Source organism: Equus przewalskii, chromosome 7 (genome assembly GCF_037783145.1).
Source record: "Equus przewalskii isolate Varuska chromosome 7, EquPr2, whole genome shotgun sequence".
Lineage (NCBI taxonomy): Eukaryota > Metazoa > Chordata > Mammalia > Perissodactyla > Equidae > Equus > Equus przewalskii.
Window position 1 is genome coordinate 6,940,526 of NC_091837.1, and position 16,319 is coordinate 6,956,844.

At 48.1% G+C, this 16,319-nt stretch overlaps 1 protein-coding gene across 2 annotated transcripts in view; it reads right to left on the reverse strand.

Annotated features, from left to right (window-relative positions):
* The window catches only part of LIMK2 (LIM domain kinase 2), a 54,938-nt gene extending 40,706 nt beyond the window's left edge, over window positions 1–14,232 (reverse strand). The window contains exons 1-2 of one of the 2 annotated variants that reach the window (XM_008542181.2): window positions 14,044–14,231; window positions 3,154–3,253 (exon numbers count right to left, since the gene is read on the reverse strand). In XM_008542181.2, the coding sequence (XP_008540403.1) occupies window positions 3,154–3,253; window positions 14,044–14,059 (116 nt within the window). In that variant the 5' untranslated portion in view covers window positions 14,060–14,231. Of the gene's footprint in view, window positions 1–3,153; window positions 3,254–14,043 lie in introns of both variants that reach the window. The other variant, XM_070628487.1, reaches the window with a different exon arrangement.
* Window positions 14,233–16,319: the final 2,087 nt, after the last annotated feature.

Sequence of the window (16,319 nt, forward strand, 5' to 3'; positions counted from 1 at the left end):
GGGCAATCATCAGAAAACTTGTCAAGGTTCTTTGGCTTGCCAACCTGCCAAGAGGCCGGGTCACCATTCATAGCTCGACACTCTAACCTCAGCCACAAACGACGTGAGCCTGGCTGCTTTCCTGGCCTCCCCCACTGAGAGGGAGCCAGTTCTGGAGAGCTTCAGAGAGAAAGGACACAGCTCTGGAGCCAATGACACTGCTCGAGGAAAGGAAAGGCCAGAGGTACTTAGTGTCTAAACAGGCCTATTGCAAAGACAGAAGAGAGGAAGTAGAAGGGCTGGTCAGCTGAGTGTCCAGAGATCAGAAGGATCCTGGCCAGGCGCCCAACTGCGCCAGCACAATTACAGACTGGGCTACTTCCAGGAGGTCTGTCAGCTGGCCTCCACTCTACAGTCCCAGGTTCCAGCCCTAAGTGGCTCCCTATTTTCCTGGGTACCTGAGAATCTGGCGGAAGGTTATCGGAGGCAGGATTAGGGATGTAGACGCAGTGAGGGGGGAAGGGGTAGTGCAAGGAGAAGGCGAGGGAAGGAGTTTGGGCCAAACCCCAGCAATTTGTCCACTCAATATCCAGCCCCACCCTGTGACTAGGAAAACAAAGGTGTGGGGGAAGGGGAAAAGAAAAGTCATTTCCTTTATTGTAACTGCAGCCCAGCTGGGTGAGAGCAAGGTTGGAAGGGAGTCATGAAGAATGAACTGCTTTGGGTAGCATGGAGGGAGGGTCCTGCTTCCAGCAGGCCTGCACCCAGACACTCTGAATTCATCAGAGAATCACAGATGAGCTGGGGTGGAAGAGACCTTAAAAGACCATTCAGGCTGATGCCTCATGCTCCGCATAACCCAGGTTACTTCCGGGGTCAGGCTGGGCCTTCACAGCCCTGAAGATCTTCCTCCAATTTGGGCAAAAGTCAAATTGGCTCCAAAGCAGATGCCCCCACGGCAAATTACTAGACTCCGTCTAAGGGGCTCCCCATCTTCCAGTTTGCACGGGAAAGCTCAGGAGTCTGGAGATGCACCCCTGCAATACGGCTGGATTAGAGACACTCCACCCTTGAGGCAAAGTTGTAAACAGGAGACGAATCTTCATGCTCTACTTCCCTCACAGGCATGATCTTTGGTTTAATTGTGCCAGAGTAATTCAAGGTTGACATTCATGCCGAGCCTCCACATCAGATGACCCATGAGTATGTAATAAGAGAAATAAATGTACGCATGGCGGTGTATATAAACACACACATAGTGTAATATAAAGTGACAGCTACTGATGATTAAGGGTTTTGTATGTGTCAGATGCTATGCTAGGCACTTTACACAGGTTCTCACACTTAATCCTCCCCAACCACCTTGTGGGAGTAGTACACTCTTATCCCCATTTTACAGATGAGGTGCCTGAAGCTCAGCAAAGTCACCTAAAGCCAGTTAATAAATTGCAAAGCCAGGATTTGAAACCAGATAGTCTCATTCCACAGCCTGCCTTCTTATCCACCACGATATCGTGGCTCACTTCTTTACGAGCATGTATTTGTGTGTATGGTTTTCTCTCTCTGACACATATCTCACACACACACAGCTAGCATCTGACCAGATCTACAAATGACCCAAGACTTCACTTCTAAGGCCGGCTCCTGCCATCCATGGCCCGTTGTGTAACTCTTTTTGTCTTTTTGGTTTCAGGCCTCTCATCTGTGATATGAAGCGGTTATATCACACAGTAGGTAGTCCCTTCTAGTTCTGAAGTTCTTTAGTTCTAGGAGAATCCAGAAATCCCAAAGATTAGCATGTTGTACCCTATCCTGCTTATTTTGGATAAAAAATATTCATACAAATAGGAAAACAGCAGGAACAAATATGACCATCTGGGTTAGACACCAAGGCAAGCCCCGGCCTGGGAACTCACTAGGTTCAGATGCTGCTGGTTAACCTCAGCTCCAAAAGGGAAGAGTCAGCCAAAGCTTTATCTGTAAGGTCCCTTAACAGCTCTGACGCTTTGCTCCTGTCTTACTAAAAGGCATAGTAAAGGTAGAATCAACTTGCCTGAGGGTAAAAGGAGGAGGAACCAAGGCAATTAGATCCACAGAGAAGATTGGAGAGCTCTGAATTAGAGCTGAGACGGCACAAAAATGTTGGTTCCTCTCCAACTATTCCAGAGGCCAGAGCTCCCCAGACCAACCCCCTACACACCCCAACCCCGCGTAGTTCCTGTAGTTACGGGTGGAGGCAAGTGCTTAAAGGTCAATTAAATTACTTGATAGCAGCAAGAAGGATGCTTTACAACAAGAGCTGTGTGCGGGAGCTGGAATCTACACCACAGCACATGGTGCCTGTCTACGCAGTCTGTCTCATTCTCAGAATGTGAGCACAGTCCCACCACTTCAGACCACGGGGGCCACACATGCCTACCCAGCCTCCGACATGGAATGACTGCAGGCCAGGCACTGTTTTATGTTCTGGAGAATGCAAAGACAAGCTCCCACTCTTGAGGATTCCAATCACCCAGGGGAAAGAAAGAACCATTCAGTGTGTGCCTACCATGTGCTGGGCCCTCGGTACACATGATTTCATTCAATCTTAACAAGTCTATGAGATAGAGTCTTAATGCCTGTATTTTCCTAATGACGAAACTGAGCCTCAGACAGCAGGAACAAATCTGATTTTAAAGTCTGCGTTACTTTCAAGAAACTGAGCTGTCTCCAAACAATAATCTAGGAGCTATAATAAAGTTCATAACAAAAAGCAGGACACTAGGGAGGCATCCTGTGGTGAAGAGCGGGCTCTGCCAACTGTGCTCAAAACAGCCCTTCAGGCACCTGCATAATGAGCAGTGCAGCGGCGGGAAAGTCACTCTTTCTGGGCCTCGGCTTCCTCATCTATAAAGTGAGGGCGCTGGGACACCCTGGAAAGGGCTCCTCCATCCCCACACCCCACCTCTAGCTGCAGCTGGCCCATTTATGGCTCTTCCACTTTCACCTGGTGTTGGGGGCCACACCTGACGTTTGCTCATGTGCCCTTCCTTGGCACGCCCCGCCCCCTGCCCCCAACTCACTCACACTGACATGGAAACTCTCAAGTCAGAAGCTTATTTTTGCATTTTCAGAACATGAAATAGTGCCTGGCCCTTACTGCACTGGCAAAGACAGGAGGACAGGCCCACTTACCGGAAGCAAGAACTGTGCCAGGCTTCATTGACAGTCCTATACAACCTCTGGCTTGGTGCGACGTGGTCCCCACAGCCCTGACACCTCCAGGCATCCTCACCTGCACACAAAACCAAGGGGTTCAGAGGCTGAAGCAGCACGGAGCACAGGGACGGGATTTCTACTGTGTAGAATAAAACTGAGTTAAGAGACTCATATTGAAAGGGCTGGGCCAATGCTCGGCTAGATGCACAATTTCCTCCTCCAGAGGATCTCTGGTAAGTAAGCACTCATCCAGCCTCTGCTCATCTCTCCAGGGACAGGGAATTCAAGGCCTCAAAAGTAATCTCATTCCATTTTTTTTTTATTTTTTTTTAAAGATTTTATTATTTCCTTTTTCTCCCCAAAGCCCCCCGGTACATAGCTGCATATTCTTCGTTGTGGGTTCTTCTAGTTGTGGGATGTGGGACGCCGCCTCAGTGTGGTCTGATGAGCAGTGCCATGTCCGCACCCAGGATTCGAACCAACGAAACACGGCCGCCTGCAGCGGAGCGCGCGAACCTAACCACTCGGCCACGGGGCCAGCCCCAATCTCATTCCATTTTTAAAAAATGGTTCTGATGGTTCCTTTTTCCTCTGAAACAAAACTTGCCTTTTCCTTGAACTCTCAGCCTTGCTCATAGCTCTGAGTAGATGAAATGAACAAGGTCTTTTTCTTTTCAGGGTCAGCCTTTCTTACGACTGTTCCCAGCCAGCACCCAGAAACTTCTCTCTAGGTTAAATACATCATTGCCTTTTCCTATTCCTCAAAAGCTCTGGTTTCCCATCACCTAGTCCAGGAGCTCATTCATTCAGCTAACATCATGGGTCTTCTTGATGTAAAGCTCTATGTTGGAGACTGTTGGATAACACCATCCATGCTCCTCCAGGAGCAAATCCACTGGAAAAGAGACATTCTTCCATATTGTAATTTTTCATTTACATATTATTTCGGAGGTAGAAACAAAGTGCTATTTTAGCTCAGAGAAATAAGCTATAGGTACAGAAGGCAAAGAACAAACATCTAATGAATATCTCCTATATGCCAAGAACTGTGCTAGGTGCTTTCACAGACCCGATTTCATTTAATTCTCAAAACAATCCTGTGAGACAGGGATTATTATACTCATTTAATAGATGAGAGAACCATAACTTGGGGCTGGTGGTGACAGGCCAAGTGGCAGATCTAGCATTTTAACTCAAGTCTGGCTCATTCTAAAGCCCATGCTCTTCCCACTCCACCATGTTAATTCCTGCTTATTCCACTGAGAGGAGTCAGGAAAGTCTTTGAAGGGGAAGCTGACACTTGAGCTGAGCCCTGAAAGATGGGGCACGTTTACCAAAGGCTGAGAAAGGATGCAAAAGAGCTGTGGAACATGGGTAATAGCACAGAGTCGATCCACGTTCCTCCAAAAGCGACAAAACACAATACTCCTGGTGTGGCTCAGATGCCACCTTCTTGAAATAAAGAGGGCAGCTGAGCTCAAGCTGTGGTACCTGACTCAGCCCTAGAAAGCGGGACAAGGTTGTTACAAGACTCCCTTGTGCGCTCCGTGTATGCAGCTTTGTTCTCTCTGGGTAACTCTAGACTGCCACAGGCACAGTGACAGTCACCGAATCTTGTTTCATAGACACAGGGGCCATGAATAGACAATGCACGGCTCCGGGCACTTCAAGATTGCTCAGCAGCATTCTGGGGCACCCAGGGCAGATAGCCCTGAGGAGAGTTAAATAAGCTGGCAGAAGGCTTTAAAACCTCGACCCACCCACTCCTCTCCTCTAGTTCCACAGCGACAGGACATACATGCCCATCACCTCCTGGATTTAAACTTCTCAGACTGTCAGTTGGGGCCTTTTGTTTTTTTGGGTGGCTGTGGCCAGAGACTACACCATCATCTTCACAAAAACTCCAAGGCAGAAAGTCTGCGAGACTCACTCAAATTGGGTTATGGACAGTGGGGGAGACAGTGAATTAGTGAGAACACAGATATCCAAATGAATCTTCCAAGTCTAGAGGTACCAGTTTGAAACATTTCTGGAAGTCTTACATGGAAGGGTTTTCAGAGTCAGTTTGTGAACTGCCACACCCCACCCCCAGCAAATCTTCCTTTCTTTCTTTTTGCAGAGGAAGATTCGCCCTAAACTAACATCTATTGCCAATCTCCCTCTTTTTTTTCCTCCCTTTTCCTCCCTAAAGCCCCAGTACAAAGTTGTGTATAGCTGTAAGTTCTCCTGCTTCTTCTATGTAAGCCGCTGCCAGAACATGGCTATTGACAGACAAGTGGTGTGGTTCCACATCTGGGAAGCAAACTGGGGAGTCCAAAGGAGAGTGCACCAAATTTTAACCACTAGGCCATCAGGGCTGGCTCACTCCCAGCAAATCTTATTATTTTAAGTCACACCTTGTGTCTTGTTTTTACTTGTTAACCAAAAGGAATAGTCTGTAACCTGACCACCCACTTAAAAATTCAACATCTTGGCTCTACAACTTCTGGCTATTTCCAAAGTTCGAAAAGGATCAAGACTTTCCACTAGGAGGATATTCGAGATACTTTCTATCGCCACACCCTCTAGAGCCTGCCCTGCTTTCTCCAGTCCCGAGAAACTCAAAGCCATTCAATCAACACTTATTTAGCACCTGCTCTGTGGTAGGCACTGCGGACACAAAATCAAGACCCCTGCTGGCTTCTCTCACATCCACCTGGTTCCACCTGCCCAATCTCTCTCCAGTCCCTCCCTGTGCCTCACCGCAGCTGGAGTTCAGGTCTTTGGCTTCTCTTCCCCGTCCCCTGCACCATCTTGGCTGGCTCACCCAGACTCGCCGATGTCTACAGAACAAAGGCTCAGCTGGTGAGCACGGCACTCCTGTTCTAGACTCATCCTCTCCCACCTCTCAGAAGATATGCTCTTTCCGCTATCTCTACCACCACTCCCTTCTCCACTGGCTCCTTCCAGTTATCATTTAAATAAGTTCAAGTCTTTCCCATTAAAAACAAAAAATCTGGACTCCATTTTCTCCTCTAGCTACCACCCTTGCGAACGCTTCACAGCCACATGTATTAGAAAGTTGTTTACACATTACCCCTCATTTCCTCTCTTCCCACTTACCGCATAATCCACTGCAATCTGACTTCCACCCCCGCCATTTCTCTGAAACTGTCTCACCAAGGGCAACAGTGACCGTTTATTGCTAAATTCAATGGACACGCTTCAGTCACTCTTTGAGCAAATATTTCCTGCATGCCAGCTATGTGTCTAACACTGTGCTGGGAAAAGGGCAGCAAACAAGAGAGAGATTAAACATAGAGCAGATATTAAACAATAACATAATTATTTTAATTATAATTGGGGCAAGTAGCATGAAGGAGCTATCAAGTTCATAACTAGGAAAATGGGGGTGCGGTAGGGCAAACAAGTAATACTTAGGGAAGTAATTTCCAAGCTGAGCTCTAAAGGATGCATATAAATTAACCAGGTAAAAAGGAGGAAGGAGGGCCGGCCTGGTGGCGCAGTGGTTAAGTTCGCAGGTTCCGCTTCTTGGCAGCCCGGCGTTCACCGGTTCAGATCCATGGCACCGCTTGGCAAAAAGCCATGCTGTGGTAGGCGTCCCATGTACAAAGGAGAGGAGATGGGCATGGATGTTACCCCAGGGCCAGTCTTCCTCAGCAAAAAGAGGAGGATTGGCAGTAGTTAGCTCAGGGCTGATCTTCCTCAAAAAAAAAAAGGAGGAAGGAAGGATAACAATGGAGACTGGGGTAGGGGAGACACGTGCAAAGGTCCTGAGGCAGGAATACAAACTCCCCACACATCATTAAAGTCAGCTACTGTCAGCTCCAAAGGACTAGGGGAAGCAAAACCGGTCTGCTACAGCCTCAATAAACATTTATTGTAGGAACCAATGGCCTTCCGCAAGGTGGCCCTAAAGAACCTTTATCTCTCACCATCCCTTACAAAGGATGCTCTAGCCACATTTCGATCTACTTTCTATTCCTGCCACACACATTCATGTTCTTGCATCCTAACATTCACACCTCAAGCTATTCTCTGTGTTTAGCATACTTTACCCACCTTTTTCCTTAATCAAACATCTAGCCTTCCTTGATGGTCCCCCAAAGGTAGGCAGTGTTTCTTTCACTTTGTCTATACCTGCTTTATATTATTTATTCTGTAATTACAGTTCATTATGTTTCTGTCTCCTCCAGTCCCTCCCTCCACCCCCAGCTCCAAGGGGCAAAGACTGCACCTTGATCATCTTCAAATCTCTAGGGCCTAGCATACAGCCTGGTGCAGAACAGATACTCCTTTGTGTGGCAAATCCAACTGAAAAAGTGGATCCAACTGCCAGCTGTAAAGATAAGCTCCAACCGTCAGCAGGGATGATTCAACCGGCAAAAGTGTTCTGGCTCTCAGGCTGACTACCTACAGGTAAAGTCACATGTAGGTGCACAGGCCTCAGTCTATCATGTTCTACCTGAGCAAGGATATTCACGCAGAGCCTTCAGCCTCCCAAGCCCAGACGTTCTTCCAAAGAATACTCTTGGCCTTTTCAGCTCCCTTACAGCCCTGAAAGTCCATGATCCTAGCTCTCTGATAACCTTCACTCTAGGAAAGGTGAGAGAAGTATAATAATACAAAGTCTTGGAGATTTCCGTGAGGCCCAATGGAAGACCAATCCCGAGACAAGTCTGCCTAGGAAATTCTTCCTCCAGGAAAACACCTTGTTGTACCAGTTTGTTCACTCTCTCCCTCTACTGTATTTATCTCTCATATTTGCAGACTTATCAACAGTGGCTACTGACTGAGTCCAGAAAGGGAGATTGATTAAGTCAATGTCCTCAGTAGCCTCAAATAATAAGGGGCCCTTATTAAATGTTTAATAATCAGAAAAATGTGCCCTGACAGTTATTATTGGAATTTGTTGCCTACAAGAAGTGGTAAATGTGCAACGTAAACAAGATGAGAATTGTACCAAATGGCTCATTATAAAGTTCTCACCTTCAGGTTCTTTTGAATACTAGTATAAAACATATTCAGTTTATGCAGGATGCAAGGATGGTAAGGCTGGAAGGGCCTTTAGAAATCATCTACTCTAATCTAATTCTTTCATTTTTCTAAAAGAAATGGAGAATTGAGCTGCCTAACCATCAGAAAGCTGATGTGGGGGGGGCTCAAACCCAAGTTCTGAGACTACCAGACCAGTCGCATTTTTATTATCTTACGCAGCCTCCGACAAGCTGAGACTTGCTCAAGACTACACAGTTGTTCCGTGGAAGGGCTTGGCCTGGTAGCTCAGCTCAGAGCCCGTGCATTTCCCACAAGACACTAACATTCACCTTAATCTTGGTCTAAGAGCTGGGTTTCTGCAAACTAGTCCTTTTCAGACTTCAAAGTGGTGAGAAATCCCCAAGTGCTGAGAACTCATGAGACCATAAAGCCTAGCCTGAAGCAACATGCACAGACCCGATCCTCTTGTTTGAGAAAAATCCTTGATGCTTCTCATGTTCCACCAGGCAATGAGAACCAGGAACAAAATCCAGCCAATTCAGTGGAGTGCAAAACAACAAGTATGGTAACTGTTGTGACCCCTGGGATCTGGCAGGTCAGGTGTATAAATTGCACTTGTTTCAGGACAAAGCAGGAAGCAGAGGGGCAGGGCAGCAGCTTGTGGGGAACAGCCAAAAGAGAAAAGATCACATTTTAATGAAGTGACTACCAACGAGACTAACAGTAATGATTAACATTCCTTTAGATACTTTCCTCTATATCCCAAAGGGTTTTCCACCTCACTAGCTTACCAAATATTACCAAAGGGAGTGTCTAAGGAAAAAAGATTAGATGATTTTTAAAGGAGCTTTGGAAATTCTCTGGACCTTAGATTCTTCCTTCATAAAAGGAGGCGTCAAACGACTCCTTCTAGCTCTGAGAGTCTGTGACGCCAAACCAGGGGCTTCTCATTCAGGTGAAAAAAATGTCTATGTACAGACATAGGCATCTCAGAAAGTTTCATTCTTGCTGTTGTTCTCTTCTGCTTTTCTTCATCAGGAGAAATTTGTGAGGGTCAAGCAGAACTAGAGTTAGACCTGGGTTTGAAACCTGGCTCTGTGTCCTTGGGCAAATTATTTAACCTCTCTGAGCTTGTCTTTTAATCTTTAAAAAAGAGGATAATGCCACCTACTTTACAGGATTACCAAGAGGATTAAGAGAAACAACAATATATGTGAAAATACCTCCCGCAGTACCTGGCACTTAGTTGGCAAATGAATTGAGAGTGGCTTTTCTTCCTTCCTTCATGTATATCTAGGGGGTTGGCTGAGTAAAGGTTGAGCTGCATACGCTAACCTCTAAAACCTGAAGGGAACGTTTTCAACATAAATTGAGCAAATATTTTCTATGTGTCCACTTGCAAGACACAGACTAGGCCACAAACTGCTGGGGGCCCTTGGTGGGTACTCATGGGGCGTGAGGGACAAGGATATGTAGAGAAATAACACACGTCAGAAAGGGACAAACCAGGTGCCAGGGGCAGGGCAAGCTCGGCACAGTAATAAGACACCTGGTAGAGAAACAAACGAACAGATGGTTCCTGTGGCTTTCGGGCACTCAGGTTCTCACTTCCAACAGTGAGTTTACTCGGCTATGAGTGAGCAGGCATTTTCTTATCTGGGGGAAGACCTAGAGAGAATCTCTTTATCAGAAGACGAGTTCACCAATTCACATATTCCCAGATGGCAGTTCTCTACCCATTGTCAATAACAGGGAAAAAACTCCAACTACTTTGAGTCCTTATCGTGTGCCGGGCAGCGTTCTCAGCACTATGCAAGCACGAACGAACTGAACATAAAGATCCCACGATAAGGACTAGTTGTGAAGGACTATTACTGTTCCCATTTTACCGAAGAGGAAACTGAAATGCTCAGCAAACAAGTGTTAGAGCTGGGATTAGACCATAGGTCTGCTAAACTCCAAAGTCTATATCTTTACATTTTAGACTTTCTTTCCAGGAAAAATAAATTACAGGCAAAAGATCTGACAAAATAGAATCCCAGGGTGGACGCTCAAGGAATACTTTAATAGAACCAGGCAACGGTTTCACGTTCTAGTTACTGTTGGATGTAAATTAATAGGTAAAACAGTCTAATTCTTGTTACTGGATAAAGAAAGGGGAGGGGTGAGAAAGAAAACAGACTTGTAAGAGACTGCCACAGTTCTCACAGGTCCTCTCACTGAAATGCCAAAGTGATGCCTGGGGGTGCCCCCCCACCCCCCCGAGTATGCCCTGAGCCCTAGCCCCCTCCAGGTTGCACTGATCAGATGCCAGCCCTGGGCTGGGTATCAGCCCAGCTTCCAGAAGGTGCGGGAAACCCACCAGGAATGTGGAAAGCCTAATACAGCCCCTTGAACATGATGGGTTTCTACTCAGCTCTGAAACCTTGTGGTTCTCTTGGATCCTACCTTGCTCCCTCCACCCCATATCTACGGCCATCCAAGTCACGCCGCTCTGCCCATGACAAGAGGCATTTCCTACTGGTTGGTGCTTTCTTCTCCATTCCTATCACTAACACCTCAGCTCAGGGCCCACTCTATCTACCTCCAGACTGGTGCCCTGTCTCACCCTTGTCCAATCCATCCTGCCCACCAATGCCAGATTGATAGTCTAAAAACAAAATGCCCATGTTATGACTCTTCCTCCCTCTGAACCTATGGTCTCTATTACAGACTGGAAAATTCCACAAGCCTGGCATTAAACCCTCCACGGTCTGGCTTCACCCACCCTCTCAGCCTTACCTTCCACCTCCTCTGACTCCTCCACTCCCAATCCTCATCTCTACCACACATATGAATTCCCCACCCTTGTGAAGACCTTGAAACTTGACCACCTTTCCCTCCTACTCCCACAGGCTTCTTCCCTACCAGGATATCATCCTGACCCCACCCCCTTTTTTTAACCTACCTAAGACTTCTCAAACCTCACCTCCTTCAAGAAGCATTCCCTGACCAAATCTGGTAGCCACCCTGGACACCTTGCTGTTCTTCAAACATGCCAAGCACATTCCTGGCTCAGGGTCTTTGCTCATTCTCTTTTATCCTCTCTGGAATGTTCTTCCCCCAGATATCTAAATGGCGCACTTCCTTGCTTCAGTTCTCTGCTCAGATGTCGCTAACCAGAGAGGCTCCCCTGACCTCCCACTGCTCCTATGCCCTTATCCTACTTTATTCCTCTTCAGAGCATTTAGCCCTAATGGATGATATTCATATATTTACACATTGTCTATCTCTCCCGCCAGAACACACACTCCATTAGGGAAGGGATATGGTCTACTTTGTTCCCAGTTGTATCCTCCAGGGCCTAGAAGTGCTTGGTACACAGTAGGAACTCAATATATATTTGTGGAATGAATATGTGTACAGAGTTCTTTCCCACCTTTGAAATTCCATGTTATTGCAAATAAGCCTTATAACAGTGTGTCTTGATTTGTCCATTTTTTTCTTAATTACTCTCAATAGACAGTGAATTTCTTGAAGGTGTAAACCACAAATTCATTTCCACAAATACTTATTACGGGCTTCCTGTGCGCCAGGCCCTGTGTCTCAAGCAGCCTGGAATACTGGAAAGAGCACTGCGGGGAGAACTCCTAGATTAGCCCTGGCTCTACCACTCGTTCACCAACCCTGGACAAATCCATTTTCCTGCCCGGGCCTCAGTTCTTCACATGTAAAATGAGGAGTTACATTATCACAAGTTTCTCCCGGCTCTAGCATCTGCTAAAATTCATAAGAGGTGAAACTCGGCCCAGCCCAGTGCCTTCGACATCACAGGCACTCAGTAAATATTTGATTTCTTTCTTGTTGATTCTCCTGTTACACAAGAATCTGAGTTGTCTTGGAACACAGTTTGGACAGAACAAGTAAAAGTTTAAGTCCTACTTCCTTCTCTGACTCCATGGGCAACCTCATTCTGGTGTTCGTGATATAGAGAGGATGAAGTATTGAATTTGAAATTGGAAAATATGAATTATGACCATGGCTTATTTGGCTATGGAACCCTGAACAAATCACTTCTGAGTCTTAGTCTCCCCACTCCTAAAAAACCCACATTGGCCTTCTCTCAGTTCTTCAGAGGCACCACATGACTTCCTACCCCAAGGCCTTTTTATGCTGTTCCCTCTGCCTGGAATGTTCTTCGCCCTTTCTTTTCTGAATTAACTTCTACTTCTCCTCAGCGATGAGCATAAACTTGCTTTTTTAAGGACAGTATTCCCTATCCACTCTCCTTCCCCTGCTGCACTCTTACAGCACTATCTCAACTGTTTATCTTGAATATTGTACCATTTATCTCAATTGATACCTCAATTATTTAATGTCCATCTCTAGGACTGCAAGCACCACAAAGCAAGGACTGTGTCTGTTTTGTTCATCACTATACTGCTCAGCACTTGGCTGAGTACATGGCACAGAAGTATCTAACAAATACTCTTATGGAAGAACGTATAAACTAATGCATCTAGAGGCTTTAATGCCTCTAGACAGCTTTTTGGTTTACTCAGAGAAAATGTAATAAACACTATTGTACTTTAAGATCTTCTGCAAGTTTCTGAGAATCAAGGTTCAAGACGGGACACCTATGTTACACAGAGGTTAGAAAAAGTCATCGGAAATCATGAGCTGAAGAATTTTGAAAGCCAAAAAAACAAAAGATGAAGGGACAGGGAGCATTTCTACCTCTAGCCCTCTTTCTCCAGAAGCCTATTATGAAGAATGAGAAAATCCTATGCTCCCAGGGTGAGGAAGTGACCCACTGGTGGCCTGGTTCTTGTATTCAGGATGCAGGAAGTGACTGTCCACAGGCTGAAAGGCAGGAAGCGGGGGTAGATATCCAGGACAACTTCCCTCCTCCACTAGTCCCTCCTGCCACCTCTAGAAAGCTTCTGGACGCTGACCCTAGCCGACCTAGAGACTGAGCCACCTACACAGGTGTCTGGGAAACACAGGCAACAGAAAGTCCCTGGTGCTGGGGGACACGCCAGGAGGGCAGGAAGCTGCAGGGTGGTGTGTGAGGTGACCGGGAGGGGACTGCAGGGCCAGCTAACCTAACCCTGAGGCTAACCTTCACCCTTAGACAGCTCTTCTTTCCAGGAGGTGTTTGGCCCCATTCCTCTCCTGTCTCAGAGAGGCCAAGGGAGGACCCGGCTCCCATGAGAGGGCTCAAAACCCCAGGGAGCCTACCTTCCCCAGGAAGAATGCTCCAATCTCTCCCCAGCCTCGATCTGTGTCCTAAACCCCAAGGGAGCCCACCCTCTCCTTTTTCCCCGCAAAGAGCCCCAAGACCCAGGGGACCGCAGGCATCAGGACCCCACGAGAAGCCTTGGATCCTATCGGGAAAGTCATACTCTCCTCCATTTCCCCCAGAAAACCCAGAACCCGGGGCAATTCTCCATCCCCTCCTAATTGCCCCGAAGCCCGAGGATCCCGTACTCCCCATATTCCACAAAACACTCAGTCCAAGGGAACCCAGGCCCCCTAGCTGCCTTAAAAGGGTTTTCATTTGAGGACCTGCAGTCGCGAGGTCCACAAAAAAAGCTGGCCCCCTGGCAGAGCCAGCATCCCTTCCTCCCGGGGACCTCAACTCGCGGGAAGCCGCCCAACCTTCCTGCCCCGCGCAGCTCTATCTCCGGCCCCCCAATTCCCGGAGCCCCACAACCTCCGAGTCCTCGAGGTGTGCTGTGCTCACTTTCCAAATTCTCCTTCTAAGGAACCCGGACCCAGGGGCGTCCACTCAGCCCGAGACCCCCGAGAGGCCGCCGGCTCCCCTCGGGCGCCCGGGCCCGGGCTTCCGAGATAACGGTGGGACAGGACGACGCGGCCCTTCCTTACCCGCCTCCTCGGCCATGGTCCCGGGGGCGCAGAAGTGCGGCGGAAGAAGCAGGGGCGCGGCAGCCACTCTCAGCTCCCGCCGCCGCCTCAGGCGCGGGAGGACCTCAGCCCCGGGCGCCAGCGGGATGCGCCGCCTACGGCGCCCGGGGAGGACCAAACCGCACCTGGCACCGGGGCCCGCCCGCCGACGCCAGGACCCGCCCCCAGACCCCGGACCAGGACCCGCCCCCTGGCTTGGGCTCCTCGACGGCCCTGGCGCCCTCTGTGGGCGCCAAGCTGGTAAGCGTAATTTTGCTCAGGCCAGAGGTCTCAACTCAGAGGATCCTCAGCCCATTTTACAGATGGGGACAGCTGAGGACCAAAGGGGACAAGTTCGACTCCTAATGGCTCAGCTTATTAGCAGCTGAGCTGGGATGGAAACCCAGGTCTTCTGACTCCCAGTCAAAAGCTCTTTCCAGGAGTGTTTGGAATCAAGAATATGAATAGAGAGGGGCTGGCCCCGTGGCTGAGTGGTTAAGTTCGCGCGCTCCGCTGCAGGCGGCCCAGTGTTTCGTCGGTTCGAATCCTGGGCGCGGACATGGCACTGCTCGTCAGACCACGCTGGGGCAGCGTCCCACATGCCACAACTAGAGGAACCCACAACGAAGAATACACAACTATCTACCGGGGGGCTTTGGGGAGAAAAAGGAAAAAATAAAATCTTTAAAAAAAAAAAAAAAAAAAGAAATGAATAGAGAGAAACCAGGTCTACCCCACAAATAGCTTTGGGGGTTGAAAGTGGACTTTTCTTAGAAGCTTCCAGCTCAGAGAAGCCATTTCTCTGTGCCACTATGAGTAAGCTGACACTCAGTATATAATCTCTAGGTCAAAGATGGCATGGAGGTGGTACAATCAGCATTCCAGGGGCAGATCCTTAGCAAGGCCAAGTAGGTATATAAATGAACCCAGCACACCAGATCTTCCAGTTTTTCACGACAAGCCAAAAATCCAGGTCTTTAAGTGAAATTTCCCACTTTTTAAAATGTTGGAAACATTAAAAAATTCTAAGAATGCCATGTAGGCCAAAAGAAACACACCTGTGGACTAGATTTGCCCTGCGGGCTCCTCTTTGTGGAGGAAAGAGCACTGGACGAGGAGTCGGGACACCAGACTGGTTTCTGGCAGCTGCTAGCAGGCTGAGGGGCCTTGAGAACCACTTCCCTTCACTGGGTTTGGGAGTGGATTGGGGTCCTCCGTGTGAGGAGGGGTTGGCCACATCATCTGCTCCCTGAGATTCCTCCCATCTGATTCTCTTGTGCTGGATCTTTGGCAACTGTCATTTCTCTAGATCAGATTTAGGTCATGTGAAAAGTGTCCAAATGACCAAGAAGGAACAAGGATAGGGCCCAAGGAAATGGATCACGATGCCCCCCAAGGACAAAGTTCAACCCAGCTGCTCTGGTCCCAGCACTCTTGAGTAAGCAAAGATGAACACTGCTCTCTTTCTTCCTGCCCTCTGTGGTCCAAACCAGATGCTGGGCTTATGAGTTCCTGAAGTTCCCTTATCTTTCCATTTCCTACTACAGTTGTCCCCGGGTGTCCATGGGGGATGGGTTCCAGGAGCCCCCCGCGAGTACCAAAATCCATGGATGCTCAAGTCCCTTAGTGGACCCTCCATATCCACGGATGCAGAACCCACGGATAAGGAGGGCCAACTGTATATCTTGGCGCTATTCAACTTGATAACTGTTAGGTCAGAGTGTAAGAGGGAGAAAAGAAAAAAATCTCCTTTCAGAGTGATGACCCGTAGCTCTAGTGTGCTGGGGAGCCTGAGGCTGGGCCAGGTTTGTATCCTCACCATCTTCCATCTCACACTCTGCTACTGAGGAAACTCAGGAAGCAGCACACCCTCTGCTCCAGGTAGAGGGGTTGGTGGGGGCCCACCTGCCCTGTTGAGGAACATGCGGAGAGATGAAGACACTGAATAACCTGGTTGTCCTCAAGGCTCTGACAGACTACAAGCTAAGCTCCATCATGGCAGCTTGCAAGCTTAGGAATTCCATGCACTTTTCAGGGCCAGGGCTGCCTGTCAGACAGGTCACACCTTGGGCAAGACTGTGTATGAAGCCAGGCCTCCAACCTATGCTTCTCATCTCTAATTATGATGGATGGCTGTCTGAGAACTTTCATCCTCAGTGTGACATTTCCAGGTGCTTCCCACAGGCCAGACTGGTGTGGCCACTCCCCAACCCATTCACCACCTCCTATGACAAAGACAAGAAGTTCAAAGCTCATAG